We start from the raw sequence: 20324 nt of genomic DNA, 5'->3' as shown, positions 1-20324 counted from the left end.
GATTGTCTTGTTCTTGATCCTATCCTTAGTTGAGAATCAATAAACATAAAACTGATTGTTTTGAGTGAATGCAATTGATAAATAAGGTCTGTTCAAAGTGCTCTGACAATAAAACAAAAATGCTGTTTTTTTTATGTTGTTATTTCCTAATGCAATTCCTACAATACAGTTGCTCTTGCTCACACTGTCAGACTCAATATCTCACAATATGACCAGTGAACAGCAAATGTTCAGTTATTCACTTAGTAGAAAGATTAGAAATGCAAAATGTTCTTTGTTTGAAGACAAAATGTTGTGGAATAAGGAGATTTGAAGTGTTTTCATACATGAAATACAAAAGGATAGCAGGCAAGTCGGCAAACATAATTAGGAAATTAATTGAAATTGTGGGGAAATCTCATTAGAACTGTACAGATCATTGGCGAAATCACACTGGAGTACTGCATCCAGTTTTGGTCTCCTTGTTCAAGGAGGGTATACTAGTATGGGAGACAGTTCAATGAAGGCTTACCAGATTGATTCCTGTGATAACTCAGTCATATGAGAAAAGTTTGAGTAGGTTTTTCATTGGCATTTTGAAGTAGATAAAAGTCCTACGGTCTTGACCTAGTAAGATTGTAAATGTTGTTTGTCAGCACTGCCTGCATTTTGTAAATGTTGGCTTCAGCTGGAACCAACTTAGATATCTTGGGTGGATTCGTTACTAACAATCCTTCTTACTATATTGGTTGAGTCATAGATGCCATGTGGGGAAGAATGTTCACATAACAGAAAGAGGAGGCGATAGCCAAGTGGTATTATTGCTGGACTGTTAATCTCGAGAGCCAGGTAATGTTCTGGGTCCTGGTTTGAATACTGCCAGACAGTTGATAGAATTCAAATTCAATAAAAATCTGGATTTAAGAGTTTAATAATGACCATGAATAAATTGTTGTCTGTTGGGGAAAAGTCCATCCTTAGGCAGCAGATAGGCTCTGTCTTGATTAAGTAGGAAGGTTTATTATATACTATGTAATAGCTAGTTATATTATATCTAACATGCATGATTGTCTCGTGTGAGATATCAGGCTCAAATTAACAATAAATATTCATTGCTACTTCAGCTACATTCTGTTAAAGCTAACCACAATCACGCAGGAAACTGTTAGGCCCTCTCAGGACATATAATGTACATTATTTATGATGGGCTGAGCTTATCATGTGATATCAGCTCACCTTTTCAGGTATTAACTGCCTTATCCAACAGGCAGTTACTTACAAGAGAAAGTGAGGACTGCAGATGCTGGAAATCAGAGCCGAAAATGTGTTGCTGGAAAAGCGCAGCAGGTCAGGCAGCATCCAAGGAGCTGGAGAATTGATGCTTCGGGCATGAGCCCTTCTTCAGGAACCTGAAGAAGGGCTCATGCTCATTCCTGAAGAAGGGCTCATGCCCAAAGCGTCGATTCTCCTGCTCCTTGGATGCTGCCTGACCTGCTGCACTTTTCCAGCAACACATTTTCGGCAGCTACTTACAGAATGCTTCACCTTGTAGGAGAACCTAGAACTAGGATGCATAGTTTCAGACATGGGGTTACCTATTTACAACAGTTCCTAAGAGTAAATATCACCAATGATCTATCCCAGTCATTCCTGATGAAGGGCTTTTGCCCAAAATGTCGATTTTCCTGCTCCTCAGGTGCTGCCTGACCTGCTGTGCTTTTCCAGCACCACAGTCTTGACAATGATCTATCCCAGTCCATCCACATCACCGCTAGAGTCAAGAAAGCATATCAGCACCTCTACTTCCTTAGAAAACTAAGGAAATTCGGTATGTTCACAACGACTCTCACCAATTCTTATAGACGCACCACAGTAATTATCCTATCCAGACACATCACAGTTCAGTATGACTACTGCTCTGCCCAAAATTGCAAAAAAGTACAAAACATAAAAAACAGCTTTCCTTCCGTTGACTCAGTCTACTTCTCCTGCTGCCTTGGGAAAGCGTTCAACATAATCAAAGACCCCTCTCACCCCAGATATACTCTCTTCCACCCTCTCCCATCAGGCAAAAGATACAGAAGTTCAAAAACACACACCAATAGATTTAAGAATGGCTTCTTCCCCGCTGTTATTAAACTTGTAAACAGACTCTCATTTATTAGAGTTGATATTTCTCTGCACCTTCCCTGTAGTTGTGACACTATATTCTGCACTCTGTTCTATTACCCTGATGTACTTATGTAAGGTATGATTTGTCTGGTTAGCACACAATACAATATTTTTCATTGTATCTCAGTACATGTTATAATAATCCAATCAAATCAGAGAGGAGGAGAAATTTCTTTTCTGAGAGGGCCATTGTGTATATTAAAGGCGAAGTAGATAAATGTTTGCACTGTAGGGGTGTCATAAGTCATGGGAAGTTGAGACACAAGGTCAGGCATGGTGGTATTGATTAGTAGAGCAGACTCAAATGGCAGTATAAGCTGCTCCTACTTCTAGTGCTAATGTCCTTCCTTCTCCTGAAGTCTCCAATATCATAGATACATGTCTTTAGGTGTCATCAAACTGAAGGCACTGGATACTTTGTAGATTACAGGCCCCAATAACATTCTGGCAATAGCAGTGAAAACTTGTGTGCTCCAGAATTAATTGCATATCTAGCCAAGCTGTTTCAGTATACCTACAACACTGGCTTCTATCCAGCAATATGGAAAACTGCCTTGGCGTCCTGTCTACAAAAAAACAGGATGAAACCAATCCAACTTATGGCAGAAGAGATAGTTACATTGTAAGATAATATTTATTACATCTTAATAACTTTTTACAGATTATATTTTACTGATGGTGGAAGAAATTTGCCAAGGCTCCTCTAACGTGATGTTCCAAACCCATGAACACTAACATGGGCAACAGATACGTAGGATACCATCACCTGCAACGTCCCCTCTAAGCCACTCAATTTCCTGACTTAGAAATACATCACTGTCCCTTCAGGGTCACTCAATCAAAATCCCAGAACTCTCTCCTGAACAGCATTGTAGCAGATGTGACCATCAAGTCCTGGAGTTGGGCTCAAAACCAAAGCTTCTGGATCAGGGGCAGGGACACCAGCCATAAGATCTTCTACAGGGTTGAGAAGAATGAGTACAACTAAAAAATAAAATCTGCTCATTAACCCATTTGTACAAAAGAACTGACAAAATTTCCTGTACTTGTGGAAACATCTGTCATGGCTGCATTCTCAAACAACTTTGGCATCCATGACTATTCTCATCACCTTCTGATATTCTCCATCTGGATTAGTGACCTGATAACACAAGATCTTCCCCAGAGCCACCAAAAAAATCCTAATTTTGGTTGCAAAATTGCCTTGATGGGGAAATCACCTCTTAATATTAGCTCCTGTCCCATACATCATACGTAGCTTTTCACTCAAAGGTAACCCAGCAGAATTGATTGTTGAAGGCATTTGGAGGAAATAAGAAAGAAGCTCTTGCTTACCAACAGCAGAATCTCATTTTGTCTAAAATATATCAAGTGCTATCAAAATGCAGAAGCCTACAGCAGAAAATGCCTTTAAATCAATGCACTTTCCACTTACAGCATTCTATCTTCACAATCTTCTTTAAAAAAAGCAGACTCTTATGCTTGCTGAAAATAGACCATAATTGATTCAAAATTGCTGAACCATAATAACAGGTTAAGGAATAAAATGCACTTATATATTTTATGCAAGGATTTTGAATATCTGCTTTAAAATCTGTGGTCCAGAGTACAGGAGCACAATATTTTGCAGTGTTCCCCATTTGTTGCTTCACCCTTCAGCTCAAATACTTTCCATCTTGCAAATTATAAGGAAGTGCAAACAGGTAATGGCAGAACAAAGACAACGGGCCATTTGGGTCCTACAGTCTGTTGCCACAAACTATGAGATTTAAGAATAATTGAAGCATTTAGTTTAAATTTACTTCCATTATCCTTTTTGTTGTGTTCATATGTAAAATCATTGGGATTTTTGTCACTGCTTTCACAGGATGTCTCCAAGCGCATCACTGTCAATGGATTATTTATAAAGTGCAGTTACTGTTGCTATCCAAGCAAGCAAATGCTCCAGCCTATTACGCACAGCATGATCCCACAAACAATTAATCAGTTAGAGCTGACCGAGGGAGGAAAGTTAGCAGTCACCGCTCAGGGTGTTGGAGTATAAGACTGCTGAAGTCTTGCTGCAACTACACACCACTTTGGTGAGACCACATCTGGATACTATGTAAAGTTTGGGTGTCCTTACCTGAGGAAAGACATACTTGCCTTGAAGGAGGGTTCATCAAGATTTAATACTTTAATTTTTGGGATGGGAGGACAATCTTATAAGGAGACATTTAATAGTTTATGGCTTTTATTCTCTGGAGTTAAAAATAAATCAATGAAGTGTGTAAAATTCTTAGAGGGTTTGACAAGGTAGATGCTGGGATCATGGTTCCCCTGTACAATTAGGGATGATGGTCTTAAATAAGAGATATTTAGGTCTGAGCTAAGGAGATATTTCTTCACGAAGAGAATTGTGAATCTATGAAATTTTCAATGGATTGTTAATGCTCAGTCAAGTGAACCCAAGTTATAGCCCCTTAATCTGGCAATCTCAGGATCAAAGATAAAGCATACCACTCAGTCAATGCAGCACTGGAGTTTAGCTTATGTTATCTGCACAAGACAAAGACAAAGATAGATTAGATTAGATTACTTACAGTGTGGAAACAGGCCCTTCGGCCCAACAAGTCCACACCGACCCGCCGAAGCGCAACCCACCCATACCCCTACATTTACCCCTTACCTAACACTACGGGCAATTTAGCATGGCCAATTCACCTGACCCGCACATCTTTGGACTGTGGGAGGAAACCGGAGCACCCGGAGGAAACCCATGCAGACACGGGGAGAACGTGCAAACTCCATACAGTCAGTCGCCTGAGTCGGGAATTGAACCCGGGTCTCAGGCGCTGTGAGGCAGCAGTGCTAACCACTGTGCCACCGTGCCGCCCATAGGTGAATTTGTTTTCTTAAATGGATCACAGGATATGGAATTCTCTTCCCCAGAGGGCAGTAGGGGCTGCGTCTTTGAATGCATTCAAGGCTGAGTTGGGTAGATTGTTATTAGACAAAGAAATCAAGGTTATGGCATGCAGATGAAAAAATGATGAGGCCCAGCCAGATCAGTCTTGATGCTATTGAATGGTGGAGCAGGCTTGAAGGGTCAAATGGCTCTCAGGGAAAAGCAAGACTAATACAAATTGGATTAACAGATCATTTCTTAATGCTAAAAATCCCTTTGACTGCTGATATATTTTGAAGGCACAGCCTCTTGTGAGCATGTCATTTTTGTTATTTGTCGGTAATTAGACTTCAATGAATAAACTCTGCAGGTAATTGATGAGACAAATATTAACTGAGTACACAGACGGCCCAAGGAGTGCAAGTATCACTTCAATAATTAAAATAAGCCAACAAAAGAAATTCCAACATGTAAAATTTATCTTCCTTCAGGTAGGAAAATAGCAGTAATCTAATATAATTTACCATTGACAGTAATTTAAATCAAACCTATAGTTTCACCAAACCATTTTGTACATTTTCACATATAACTACCACACCAATGACTACAACAGCCCTTAATAATGAAACAAAGGAGTGATGAAATCATGAAAACCTCTAACAACCCGTCAATTTGTTCCTTAATCTGTCTCCCACAGGATCGAGTCTACTGACTGTGGGTTGAATTTAATAGGCTTTCAGAACCCACGTAATTGGAATGACAGAAAGCTGTCTTGATCTGAAAGTACTAGCTTTCAGAGCGACGGTCCTTCATCAGGCGTTAAACCTGTTGGACTATAACTTGGTGTTGTGTGATTTTTAACTTTGTACACCCCAGTCCAACACCAGCATCTCCAAATCTTGATCTGAAGGGACTGCCCAAAGGATTATTTAACTGCATTGTCCTCTTTATTTCCAAACATGAGTCATTGTCTTTTTCACACCTCCATGATAAAAGAACCACTAATGGATAAGAGCTGCCGGAAGCTACTCAGCAATTTCCAAATACATAAGAATCCATAATCTGCTACTGAGCAGTGGTACAATTTGTGGCAGGATCGCTACATGATTGTTCAAACAATACCAATGGGGTTCTGCACAGGCAGGTACATTGGTAGGTCTGTGATGTAGCTTCTATTCTTTCGGCAGCCCTTTCAACATTCCAGAGTGTTGTATAGGAGGCGTGTGACCAGTGCAAGCACAACACACTTAGGCCTGATTATCTGATCTGACAGCATACAGGTCCATGCTGGTAGGTGTTATTTTTACAGCATCACATTAACAATCAGGGTATAAGTTGACAGAGTAGACAGACTTGGGACAATGACTCTGTTGTGCAAATGCAAAGGACCACATGCAAATTAATATGGGAAAAAGCTTATCAGACAGAACATATATTTGCAGTGAAGTAGCCTTAAAAGAAAGCAAATCAAGTCTCCTGAAATCATAGAAGTTAAATTAATGACTGTGAAAGCGTGCACATTAAATATTTTTTAAGTTAAAAGAGGATAGATTCTGAGCAAAGGTTATGAAGGACTATGAAATTCAAAGCCAAATATATCATCCATTATATTATTGATTGGCAGGCTTGAATGGCTGAATGGTCTACTTCAGCTCCTGGTTTGTACATTGGTATGAGATACTAGGCAGTGATGCTATCCAAAAGAATCAGCCATCTGGGCCATTTGTCTGGGAGAGAGCATGGCACACTGATTCACTAGAGAAACTATGACTGGATTTGTGGTTCAAGATGGACAGGTTGGTCAGCTATCAGTAAAGTTCTAGTATGTTCACCACCGACCTTTAGCTCAAGGGGAATTCTCTAAGTGCCTGCGTGACATATCTTTGCAATCAGCCAGATGCCAATTAGACAACAGACATTTAGCCTTCTGAACAAGGAACTCAGAGAAAATACAAAATAGATGTGAATTCATATCCTTCCATTGTAAAGTGGAATAGTGATCAATGTGTTGCTGTTATATTCACTTCATGTGTTTCTATGTGCCATTTATGCATGTTGCAGTGCCCTTTAACCAGCAAACAAAACAGTATGGAAAAATGATCATATCTTTAAATATATATTTGATATTTGTATTTGTATTTAAGAAAATTTCTTAAGAATTTTAAAGACTATGTATCAATTGTACAGATATCAACTGTAATTTTCTTGGATAATAATAAAAAAGCTGATCCTTGTGGCCTGGTAACCATTGACCTGGAAGTTGTACCTCCAGAAAGGAAGTTAAAGGAAGAAGCATGGAATTGGCTGATACAAAGGAAAATTATAAACACACCAGAGCTGGAGGGTGAAGATGGTCAGCACAAAGTCAAATAAAAGAGAAATCAAATAGAGACCATAAAAGGAAGCATACGGAATTCTTGAGATGAGATAGCAAATCCCTCCCAAGATGATGGCAATTTTTTGTTTAGTAGAAGCCAGGCCCAATGGAGGCAATGTGTGAGCTGTCTAATAAGGTCTAAGACCTGAAAAGTGTGTATATTTCAGAGATACTAAGGAGGTGTATATTTTCCTAGAAGTGGCAAAACAATGAACCAAAGTGTTACTGCTCAGTCAGTTGCAGAGGAACTCTGGAAAGCTACACCATCAGGACAGCTATGTGTTGAATTGAGAGAAGAGGCTTATAGAAGTATGCTTTGTTGCCAATAATCATAGATGTGAAACTCTAAAGTGAAAGCTATTGTGGGATAGGAATCCTGAAGTATTCAACATGAATAAGGAACTGCGTGTTATGGAACTTTGCAACTCTGCAGTGTCACAATTGTGTGGGAGTGTTGTAAGTGTTTGTGGTTAGGTAGAATGCATCTTTGTTGCATCAATGATTTAAAGCGAAATTCACTTTTCCAAAGGAAGTGTCAGTAATTTATGTTAATTTATGTTTAATTTACATTGATTTGGGTTTTTGTTGATGAAGGAGTTGCAAAATGCCCAATTTTGTGGGTGACCTTTTCCTAGAGTTGGTGCAGCGGGGGTTCATTTAGTTAACTCTGTTATTCAGATTTAAAGCAACTGCTCCCCGATTCTACCCCCACCCCATCTCCTCCCTCCCCCCACCCACTTCTCCCCCCCACACCCATCCCCTTCTCACTCCCCCACACCCATCCCCTTCTCACTCCCCCACACCCATCCCCTTCTCACTCCCCCACACCCATCCCCTTCTCACTCCCCCATACCCATCCCCTTCTCACCCCCCCTCCACTCCCCCTCCACTCCCATCTCCCCCCTCCCTTCCCATCCCCTTCTCCCCCTCTCCTTCCACCCCCCTCTCCTCCCAACCCCTTCTCCCCCTCCACTCCTATCCCCTTCTACACCTCTCCTCCCATCCCGGTCTCCCCACTCCCTCATCCCCTTCTTCCCTCCCCACTCCCATCTCCTTCTCCCCCTCCCCTCCCATTCTTCCCACTGCACCCTCCCTTTCTTCCTCCTCCCCTACCCCCTTCTTGTCCCTCTCACATCCCCCTCTTCCCACCCCTTCTCCCCTCAGCCCATTTCCTCCCTTTCCCCATCCCCAACACCCTTCCCCTTCTTCCCCCCACACCCATCCCCTTCTCACCCCACACACCTGCCCCCTTCTTCCCTCCCACACCCATCCCACCCCATTCCCCCCTTCCCCACTCCGCCATTCCCCTCCCTGTTCCCCCGTCCCCTCCCTCTTCCTGACTGCCCCCCCTCTCCCGTCCCCCTCCCCGTTCCCCCTGCACCCCGCACCATTCCTCCATGCCCTCTCCCTTTTCACCCAGTCCTCTCCCTCTTTCATCCTGCCCCTTCCCCATTACTCCTGCACATCCCTGTTTCCCCTACCCCATTCCTGCCTCCACCCCGTTCTCCCCTCCCCATTCCCACCTGCCCCCTCACTCGTTCCCTTGCCCCCCCACGTTCCCCCTCCCCTATTCCGCCCTGCCCCCTCCCTCACTCCACCCTGCTCCCTCCCTACCCCTCCCTCATTTCCCCCTGTCCCCTCCCCACATTCCCCCTCCCTCATTCCACCTTGTCCCTCCTTTCCCCCTACCTTCCCCTCCCCCATTCTCACCTCTCCCATCTCCCTTCCCCCCCTTACCCATCTCCCTCTCCCCATCTCCCTTCCCCCCTTCCCCATCTCCCATTCCCCATCTCCCTCTCCCTCCTTACCCATCTCCCTCTCCCCATCCCCCCATCTCCCTTCCCCCCTTACCCATCTCCCTCTCCCCATCCCCCCATCTCCCTTCCCCCCTTACCCATCTCCCTCTCCCCATCCCCCCATCTCCCTTCCCCCCTTACCCATCTCCCTCTCCCCATCCCCCCATCTCCCTTCCCCCCCTTACCCATCTCCCATCTCCCATTCCCCATCTCCCTCTCCCATTCCCCCATCTCCCTCTCCCCCCCCCCCATCTCCCTCTCCCCATCCTCCCATCTCCCTCTCCCCATCCCCCCATCTCCCTTCCCCCCCTCCCCCATCTCCCTTCCCCCCCTCCCCCATCTCCCTTCCCCATCCCCCTCCCCCATCTCCATCTCCCTTTACCCCATTCTCTTCCCCACCCCCCGGGCCGGAGGCTCTATCACATGACGATCCGAGCACCATGGCTGTATTTCCGCGTTGAGCCGGGCTGCCTCTGTGACCCAGTGTCTCTCTCTGTGTGCGCTCCGGCTCCTTCGCAGTTTGCAGAGAGAGGGAGGAGAGAGAGGAGGGGTTGGTTTTGCCTGGAGTGCTGCACAGGAGGCGCAGAGGAGAGGGGAAGGAGGCAGCATGTTGACCAGGGTGAAATCTGCGGTGGCCAATTTCATGGGAGGCATCATGCCTGGGAACGCCGGTGCGGAGCATGTCAACGGGAGCGAGCTGCCGCTGAAATTCCCCTATAGCAGGCCGGAATTCCTGGGACTGACTCAGGATGAGATCGAGTGCTCTGCGGACCACATCGCCAGACCTATCCTTACCCTGAGAGAGAGCAAGCGGTTACCCTGGAGAACGGGCTATGCAGAGTAAGTGGGGGCAACGCTTGCAATGTTTTTGTAACACATTTAATCATCCCCCCCCCAGTTCAGCAAAGCGTCTCCTGCTTTAAAATAATCCATTTTAACAACCTTTATTTTTCTCCGTCTGTCTCTGAACGCAGCTGGTGATATTTCAATGCAGGCTTTCCATATGTAAACGTCCCTGTTGGTCTCAAATAGGATGAGAAAGATCAGTTTGCATCAGATCCCCTCCTCCCTGCTCTTACATAAAATTCCTTCATATCTTTATTTCCGCGGTAGCGTTCTGTCCAGAACCGGCAGCGAGCAGACGGGGTTGAAGTGAATGTTTATGTCTCCCCCCCCCAAATCCTTCTATCTCTTTAATGCAGTTAATCTGGAGGGTTTGGGGGGGGAATAAGAGAGGGAAAGGAGGATGAAAGTACCCCCACCCCTCTCTCGATGAATGACGTTCCATGTCCTGGTAACCACTCTGAGAAGCACAGTGTCAGATTGCAAGCCTGCATCCTGGTGCAGAAACTGCCAGCTTAAAGGTGGTGTTCAGAGATGGGCGGAGACTCACTAAAACTGCTTCACTTTGCGGCGCGGGTCAGTGCCCTCCCCCCATATCGGAAGGCGCTTCGCACTTTGTAACCCTGCCCCTTATAAGGGCTCCCCTTCGATTAAATTTGCTTACGTGCGTTTGTTCAGGTGGGTGTAGCAAGAACTTCCATTAGAGACTTGGAACACCTTTAGGAGGGGAGCTTAATATTTCCTTTTTCAATATCCTGCACAACCAGCCTGAGTATTCTTAAATCACATTGTGAACGTGCATTATGAACTGCATCAGCTATATTTCCTGCAGCCAGTCCTTGCAATAGTGCTATTCATATATAATTCAAAGGCTTGTAGAGTCTGTTTACTTTGAGGGTCAACTGGTGCAGTGCTGTATTAATGTGCGATATCATGTGCTGCAGTGCATGGATATTAACCTTTTTAAAAAAAATAGTAGGATTTTTCAAATTAAAGTTGTTCCTTTAACTCTTTGGGATGTGGGTGTTGCTGGCTAGGCCAACATTTGTTCTCCTTTCTTAACTGCCATGATTTGGAGATGCCAGTGTTGGACTGAGGTGTACAAAGTTAAGAATCACAAAACATCAGGTTATAGCTGTCCACAACCACCTGATGAAAGAACAGCAATGAACATTGAGCGAGATAATCAATTGAGCTCTAGAATGGTCGGGTAGGCACAATGGGCTGACCAGCACCTTCCACCCTGCCAGTTTGTTGGATATGTGGAACAGTCCGTCTTCTGTAGTTATAACGGCACCACCCCCCACCTCTTCCTCTGCTTCATCGATGACTGTGTAGGCTCACCTTGTGCTTCCACCCCGACCTCAAATTCACCTGGACCATCTCAAAACCTTCCTCCCTTTCCTGGACCTCTCATCACTGTCTCTGGCGACCGACTAACCACAGACATCTACAAACCCACCAACTCCCACAGCTACCTAGACTACACCTCCTCTCATCCTGCCTCCTGTAAAAAAGCCATTCCTTATTCCCAATTTCTCCCCAACATCTGTTCCCAGAATGACCAATTCCACCTCAAAGCCCCAGATGGCCTACTTCCACGATTGCAACTTCCCTTTCCACATGATTGACAGCGCCCTCCAGTGCATTTCCTCTACTTCACACTCCTTGAATCCCACCCCTCTCAATGCAACAAAGTCAGAACCCCCTGGTCCTTACCTTCCACCCCACCAACCTCTGCATGCAATGCATCATCCTCTGCCACTTCGGCCATCTACAAATGGAGGAGAAAGTGAGGTCTGCAGATGCTGGAGATCAGAGCTGAAAATGTGTTGCTGGAAAAGCGCAGCAGGTCAGGCAGCATCCAGGGAACAGGAGATTCGACATTTCGGGCATAAGCCCTTCTTCAGGAATGAAGAATCTCCTCATTCCTGAAGAAGGGCTTATGCCCAAAATGTCAAATCTCCTGTTCCTTGGATGCTGCCTGACCTGCTGCGCTTTTCCAGCAACACATCTACAAATGGACCCCAACACCAGAGATATATTTCCCTCCCCACCCCTATCATCGTTCCAAAAAGACCATTCCCTCCGTGACTCCCTTGTCAAATCTACAGCCACCATCAGCCCACACCGCACTCCTGGCACCTTTCCCTGCTACCACAGGAAGTGCAAAACCTGCGTCTACACCATCGCCCCAATTCCTTCACATCCGTCAGAAATGTATCTGTACCTCTACCAATGTCAGCTACTTCATCCATGCACCCGATGTGGTTTCTTTTACATCGGTGAGACAGGATGCCTGCTTGCAGATCGTTTCAGAGAACATCTCTGACACGCACACACCCACCAACCCCACTGTCCCATGAATGAACACTTCACCTCCCCCTCCCACTCCGTCAAGGACATTCTGGCCCTGGGCCACCTCCACTGCCAAACCATTACCACCAGGCGCCTGGAGGAGGAAAGCCTCGTATTCCGTCTTGGGACCCTGCAACCACATGGGATAAATGTGGATTTCAACAGCTTTCTCATTTTTCCCTGCCCCAACATTATCCTTCCAACTTGGCACTGGCCTCCAAACCTGTCCATCACTACCCCCCTGACCTATCACCTTCTCTCTTCCCTTCATCCACCTATCATTTTCTCAGCTGCCTTCCGCCAAACCCCACCACCTCCCATTTATCTCTCAGCCCTGACTCATAAGCCCCATTCCTGATGAAGGGCTTACGCCCAAAATGTTGATTCTCCTTGGATGCTGCCTGACTTGAGCTTTTCCAGCACCACACGTGATAATGGGCTGAATGGCCTACTGTGAGCATTGGCATTGAGCGAGATGATCAGTTATGCCCTAGAATACCAATGCAGGTACAATGGGCTGAATGGCCTATACCTGTTCCTATCTGGGTTTGTTTTCCAATGACACATTACATGATTACATTTTAAATCCAGCTTTATTTTTAATTGAATTTAAATTCCATAAGCTGCTGTGACAGTCCATTCAGGCCTTCGACTCTGCTTCACCACTCTGCAACATGGCTGATCATTTATCCAAATCCCATTTTGCTGTGTTACCTGCATTATCCCTAATGTCATCAGTAGCTAGAAACTATTGTAGGAGCAAATTACTGGAGATGCTGGAATCTATACTGACAACAAAAAATATTGGGATCAGGCAGCATCCATGGAGAGGAACCAAGCTAACATTTCAAGTCCAAATGAGTCATCTGGACTCAACATTAGCTTGCTTTCTCTCCAAGGATGCTGCCTGACCTGTGACTTTAGAAATCTGTTAATCTGTGTCTTCAACCTCTGAGCTTCTACAGGCCTTGCGACTGAGAAATTGATTTAACATTTTTCTTCTTTAGAATCTATGCCCTGTAAGCTTTAACCTAGCTCTAGATTAATATTCTAGCAACATTACCCATTAGCCCTTTCAGAAGCAGTTCAAGAAAATGTTTAATCCGATTCAAGATCATCATGAACATGTTCAAATTTGTTCAGGGCGTAGTAATGGCTCTTGCGATGTAGTGTCCGTATCTCTGGGCTTGAAGACCTGTGTTTAAGTCTCTCCTGCAGTGAGGCTGTCTACTAATAAAGTACCTCGGATGAATATTTAACTTTGAGCATCCATGGATATTAAGGAAGAAAAAGGAAAGTGCCAGGAATACCCAGTAAGCTGGTCATCTGTAAAGAGAATATTTTGCTAGAGTCAGTGAGCTTTCATCTGAATGTTTCTTATTCATAGGAAGTATCAAAATTTTGGGAAATGTTAGAGGTAATGAGTTATAAGCAATAATTGAATCAGAAAAAGTTGGAAGGAGGGGGCTGGTGAAGAGCAAAATGGAAGATCTTTGAAAGGGTGCAAGGCAGGAGGGATTAAATGACAAAAGAAGTGATATGCCTGACAGAAAATGAGATTTAAAATTACTAACTTATTTGGTGTCTGCATAGTCATGGAGCTAAGCAATAGTCTTGTCAGCAGCTGCATAGAGTTCTTTAAGAGTCGAAAAGTGTGGTGCTGGAAAAGGTAGCATCTAAGGCCAGTCAGACAGCATCTAAGGAGCATGAGAGTCAACATTTCGAGTATGAGATCTTCATCACTTGAGTTCCTCACTTTCTCCTAGAGTTTCTTATCCCCATCTTCAATTTCTGTCAACGAGCAGTCCATGACATTTGAGTCCATTATTTGCACTATCTGGTCCTTGTGACCTGACAAATGTTTGTGGCATTGGCTAGTGAGAAGCTGTTTGATTGAGTCCCTTGTTATGGTGGAAGAATGGAATCTAGTTGGAGAGAAAGATCGACAATGACAGTAGTTGCTTTCTGCCGCCAAGTTGCAGGTCCTGAATTGGTCGGTATAACCATTTGAGGTAGGGTGAAGAGAGGAGAGCTGCTGGTGGCTTGAGGAATGTCATTGAATAGGGACAGTAGCTCGCTTAATGTAAATATCCTTCTGATATGATGGACATGGCTCAGTTTTCGGGATTAGAAGTATGGGGAAGTGAGTCCTGGAGTCTCTCAGGTCAGTTGGTCAAGTTGATTGAAAATTGTCCGCATGTTGTTGAATTGAGTACATTAATAATTTGTGGACAGATTGTTGATATCCAGGGTTGCAGTATTCTGAAATTTAGTACATAATGGTAAGAATAGAGCTCTTTAGGCTGCTGGCTTGTGATACCTCACACCTTCCCAGGTACTTAGCTGTTTGTCGAAGAAGTTATTGTGGATTTTGTTTTTTTCCTGCTGCCCTGGTGAGGTGTTGCCTCTGTATGAAGGTCTTGCCAAAAGGTGATGCTTCTAAAACAATGAGGGCAGTCTTTACCTGCCCAGGGTGATATTTAGTTTCCCGTTAGCACTGGTATTGTGATGGTGGAATATGCTGGAGATTGTTTTGCTGGTGCTCAGTTTTAGGCACCTTGTTTTGCTGTAATCAGACAGACTTGCAATATCTTTGTATCTTCTAGTTGTGGCAAATTGAGAGCCTCTGTGGCAAAGCAGGTGCCATCAATGTGGACCATGTTAAGGTAAAGATTATGGCATGTAGGTTGGGACTAACACCCTCTTGGATAGCCTATACTCTTTCCTTCTGATGCTTGTCTTGTCAATCTGAATCATTTGTCCCAGCAATACTAACTTAATGGCAATCAATAACCTAGGGAGAGAGAACGCTTGATGTTTTGACAAATAGGCCACCATGCCAGACTTTATCATGCACTGCAGCAAGATGTAAACGGCAACAGCAGAACCAGTGCCAGCATCTGCTGTCCAAAAAAAAAAGGTTGAGAGCTGAAACAAAACCAAAAAACGTTGCAAATACTCAGCAGATCAGGCAGCATCTGTGTGCAGAATCAAGTTTAATCTTGCAGCTCAAGATGACCTTTTATTAGAAGATCAAAATAGAAATAGCTGGAGATCTGTCAAATTAAATGGAAGAATGAAATATAATGCACGACATGTAAGGGGTTTTGTGAGTTCATTTTTGTTTATCCTTGATAAATCAGACGGTGAATGTTGCTGCTTAGTTCATACTGTATGTGTCATTGATTGAATTATGTGTGACGTGATTCAGGAGCATCATTTCAATGTCACAATGGAACCTTTTTTTATATTTTATTTTCAGTTCATTTTAGCTGAATGCCAGAGTAATTACTTATGTCTTTCAATCAATCAGGAGCATAGATCAGAGATGTATTATTACAAATCAATGTGTTGCAAAAGCTGCACTGTTATTGAGCCTTTGAGCAGGAGAAGCAGTGGCATAATGGTTTTGTCACAGTACTGGTTTTCAAGAGGTCTAGATGATTGCTCTGGTGACAGAGGTTCACATGGTTGTTGCAATATAAGTTCACTCGGTCAATCTGGAATTGAAAACTGGTCATAGGTGATGGTGCCATCAGTTTCCATAAAAACCCAATACTGTCCTTATGTGGCTCATTCACAATTATGTTTAAACTGGAAGCAAGACGAAATAATTACCAGAGTATCAGGTTGGTAATGTCAGGGACAAAGGAATTGGACAATTGTTCAGAATGGGAGGAACCAAAGTACTCCGAGAATGCGTTGTCATGTTGAATGTTTTCTGGCAGCCTTGTACCTCACATTCCAGACCACCACACCTCAGAACAGGCAATTGTACAGGAACTGGAACAAAGCCTTTGATAATTTCTGCACACTGTAATCCTTTCAGAATTACATAAAGCGCTATTTATAAAACAAAAAGTAACTAGGACAGTACAGGAGAGAGAGAGAGAACCTGTACAGTTACCACCTTTTGCTGTTTGAATTCATGTACCTTTGGACATCGGAGTGCACTGTGAGGCACAGTGGTTAGCACTGCTGCCTCACAGTGCCAGAGACCCGGGTTCAATTCCCACCTCAGGCAACTGACTGACTGTGTGGAGTTTGCACGTTCTCCCCGTGTCTGCGTGGGTTTCCTCCGGGTGCTCCGGTTTCCTCCCACAATCCAAAGATGTGCGGGTCAGGTGAATTGGCCATGCTAAATTGCCCATAGTGTTAGGTAAGGGGTAAATGTAGGGGTATGGGTGGGTTGCGCTTCAGCAGGTCAGTGTGGACTTGTTGGGCCGAAGGGCCTGTTTCCACACTGTAAGTAATCTAATCTGGGAAAATTAACAAACAGTGAAATTCACAGCTAATCTTGGAGGAACTGTTGGGCGAAGTTCACAGCACAGAATCAGATAAGTTAATTGTTGTTTTTAGTCTGTCCAAGAGAAAGGCTGCAGTAGTGAGTATAGTGGATTCTTTCTTAATTATATGTTTTTGGAGATAAGTCTCTTGATTAAACTTCAAATATAAGCCATAGATATTAATTTAACCTGGGGCAGTGATTGTAGAGGAATAAGACGGTGTTATTTTCTGGGTCTGTAGATTGTGAAGGAGCAAAAATGTCCTTTGCAGTGATATGTACTTCTTGTCAGATGTGGGAGTTTAAAGAGAGTTTCAGGGCTACTGCAGATTATATCAGCCATAAATGCTGTTGGATGCAAATCTTATCAGATCGAGTGGATCGGTTGGAGAGACAGATAGAAGGATGAGGAATTTACAACAGCAACAGTATATGATGGATGGCAGTTATAGGAAGGGGGGAAAGTCTCAGATACAGTCACATAGATGGGTTAATTCCAGGAAGGGTGAGAGGGGTCGGCACCTAGGGCAGGAATCTTTTGTGGATATACCCATTTGAAACAGGTATGCTGTTTTTGGAAAATGTAGGGGCTGATGGATTCTCAGGGGAACGTAGCACGAACAGCCAAGTTTCTGGTATTGAGACTGGCTCTAATGCAATGAGAGGTACATCGGCTTCCAAGAGATCAATTGTGTTAAGGGATTCTGTAGTCAGAGGTACAGACAGACGTTTCTGTGGCCAGCAGAGAAAAAGCAGAATGGTGTGTTGTTTCCCTGGTGCCAGGGTCAAGGATGCCTCAGAGAGGGTGCAGAATGTTCTCACGGGGGAGAGGGGTCAGCAGGAGGTCATTGTCCACATTGGAACCAACGACATTGGAAGGGAAAAAGTTGAGACTTTGAAGGGAGATTACAGAGAGTTAGGCAGAAATTTAAAAAGGAGGTCCTCAAGGGTAGAGCAGATGCATGCATGGCTGAGGAGCTGGTGTATGGGAGAAGGATTCACATTTTTGGATCATTGGGTAGAAGTGACCTGTACAAGAAGGACAGATCGCACCTAAATTGGAAGGGGACTAATATACTGGCAGGGAAATCTGCAAGAACTGCTTGGGAGGATTTAAACTAGTAAGGTTGCAGGGGTGGGGGTGGGGGTGGGTGTGGGTGTGGGTGTGGTGGGGGGTGGGGGTGGGGGTGGTGGAGGTGGAGGTGGAGGTGGGACCCAGGGAGATAGTGAGGAAAGAAATCGATCTGAGACGGATTCAGCTGAGAACAGACGTGAGTCAAACAGTCAGGGCAGGCAGGGACAAGGTAGGACTAATAAATTAAATTGCATTTATTTCAATGCAAGGGGCCTAACAGGGAAGACAGATGAACTCAGGGCATGGTTAGGAACATGGGACTGGGATATCATAGCAATTACAGAAACATGGCTCAGGGATGGGCAGGACTGGCAGCTTAATGTTTCAGGATACAAATGCTACAGGAAGGATAGAAAGGGAGGCAAGAGAGGAGGGGGAGTGGCATTTTTGATCAGGGCTAGCATTACAGCTGTGCTGAGGGAGGATATTTCCTGAAATACATCCAGGGAAGTTATTTGGGTGGAACTGAGAAATAAGAAAGGGATGATCACCTTATTGGGATGGTATTGTAGACCCCCCCCAATAGTCAGAGGGAAATTGAGAAACAAACTTGTAAGGAGATCTCAACTATCTGTAAGAATAATAGGGTAGTTATGGTAGGGGATTTTAACTTTTCAAACATTGACTGGGACTGCCATAGTGTTAAAGATGGAGAAGAATTTGTTAAGAGTGTGCAAGACAATTTTCTGATTCAGTATGTGGATGCACCTACTAGAAAAGGTGCAAAACTTGACCTACTCTTGGGAAGTAAGGCAGGGCAGGTGACTGAGGTATCAGTGGGGGAGCACTTTGGGGCCAGCGACCATAACTATTCGTTTTAAAATAGTGATGGAAAAGGATAGACCAGATCTAAAAGTTGAAGTTCTAAATTGGAAAAAGGCCATTTTTGACAGTATTAGGTAAGAACTTTCAAAAGCTGATTGGAGGCACATATTCACAGGTAAAGGGACGGCTGGAAACTGGGAAGCCTTCAGAGGTGAGATAACCAGAATCCAGAGAAAGTATATTCCTGTCAGGGTAAAGGGAAGGCTGGTAGGTATATGGAATGCTGAATGACTAGAGAAATTGAGGGTTTGGTTACGAAAAAGAAGGAAGCATATGTCAGGTATAGACAGGATAGATCGAGTGAATCTTTAGAAGAGTATAAAGAAAGTAGGAGTATACTTAAGAGGGAAATCAGGAGGGCAAAATGGGGACATGAGATAGCTTTGGCAAATAGAAATAAGGAGAATCCAAAGGGGTTATACAAAATATTAAGGACAAAAAGGTAACTAGGGAGAGAATAGGGCCCTCAAAGATCAGCAAGGCAGCCTTTGTGTGGAGCCACAGAAAATGGGGGAGATACTAAATGAATATTTTGCATCAGTATTTACTGTGGAAAAGAATATGGAAGATATAGACTGTAGGTGACATCTTGCAAAATGTCCAGATTACGGAGGAGGAAGTGTTAGATGTCTTAAAACGGTTAAAGGTGGATAAATTCCCAGGACCTGATCAGGTGTACCCGAGAACTCTGTGGGAAGCTAGAGAAGTGATTGCTGTGCCTCTTGCTAAGACATTTGTATCATCGATAGTCGCAGGTGAGGTGCCGGAAGACTGGAGGTTGGCAAACGTGGTGCCACTGTTTAAGAAGGGCAGTAAAGACAAGCCAGGGAACTATAGACCGGTGAGCCTGCCCTCGGTGGTGGGCAAGTTGTTGGAGGGAATCCTGAGGGACAGGATGTACGCATATGTGGAAAGGCAAGGACTGATTCAGGATAGTCAACATGGCTTTGTGCGTGGGAAATCATGTCTCACAAACTTAGTTGTGTTTTTTGAAGTAATAACAAAGGAGATTGATGAGGGCAGAGCAGTAGATGTGATCTATATGGACTTCAGTAAGGCGCTCGACAAGGTTCCCCTTGGGAGACTGATTAGCAAGGTTAGATCTCACAGAATACAGGAAGGACTGGCCATTTGGATACAGAACTGGCTCAAAGGTAGAAGACAGAGGGTGGTGGTGGAGGGTTGTTTTTCAGACTGGAGACCTGTGACCAGTGGAGTGCCACAAGGATCGGTGCTGGGCCCTCTACGTTTTGTCATTTATATAAATGATTTGGATGTGAGCATAAGAGGTACAGTTAGTAAGTTTGCAGATGACACCAAAATTGGATGTGTAGTGGACAGCGAAGATTACAACAGGATCTGGACCAGATGGGCCAATGGGCTGAGAAGTGGCAGATGGAGTTTAATTCAGATAAATGCGAGGTGCTGCACTTTGGGAAGGCAAATCTTAGCAGAACTTATACACTTAATGGTAAGGTCCTAGGGAGTGTTGCTGTACAAGGAAACCTTGGAGTGCAGGTTCATAGCTCTTTGAAAGTGGAGTTACAGGTAGATAGGATAGTGAAGAAGGCGTTTGGTAAGCTTTCCTTTATTGATGCGAATATTGAGTACAGGAGTTGGGAGGTCATGTTGCGGCTGTACAGGACATTGGTTAAGCCACTGTTGGA

At 44.3% G+C, this 20324-nt stretch overlaps 1 protein-coding gene across 1 annotated transcript in view; it reads left to right on the top strand.

The window, feature by feature from the left end:
* The first annotated feature begins 9656 nt into the window (after positions 1 to 9656).
* The window catches only part of ppm1h (protein phosphatase, Mg2+/Mn2+ dependent, 1H), a 153533-nt gene continuing 142865 nt past the window's right edge, over positions 9657 to 20324 (top strand). Inside the window, exon 1 of the mRNA XM_060839225.1 lies at positions 9657 to 10051. Coding sequence (XP_060695208.1) covers positions 9819 to 10051 — 233 coding nt within the window. The 5' untranslated portion in view covers positions 9657 to 9818. The remainder of the gene's footprint in view (positions 10052 to 20324) is intronic.

This window comes from Hemiscyllium ocellatum, chromosome 19, assembly GCF_020745735.1.
Source record: "Hemiscyllium ocellatum isolate sHemOce1 chromosome 19, sHemOce1.pat.X.cur, whole genome shotgun sequence".
NCBI classification, from domain to species: Eukaryota; Metazoa; Chordata; class Chondrichthyes; order Orectolobiformes; family Hemiscylliidae; genus Hemiscyllium; species Hemiscyllium ocellatum.
This window is presented reverse-complemented; position numbering and strand designations above follow the sequence as displayed.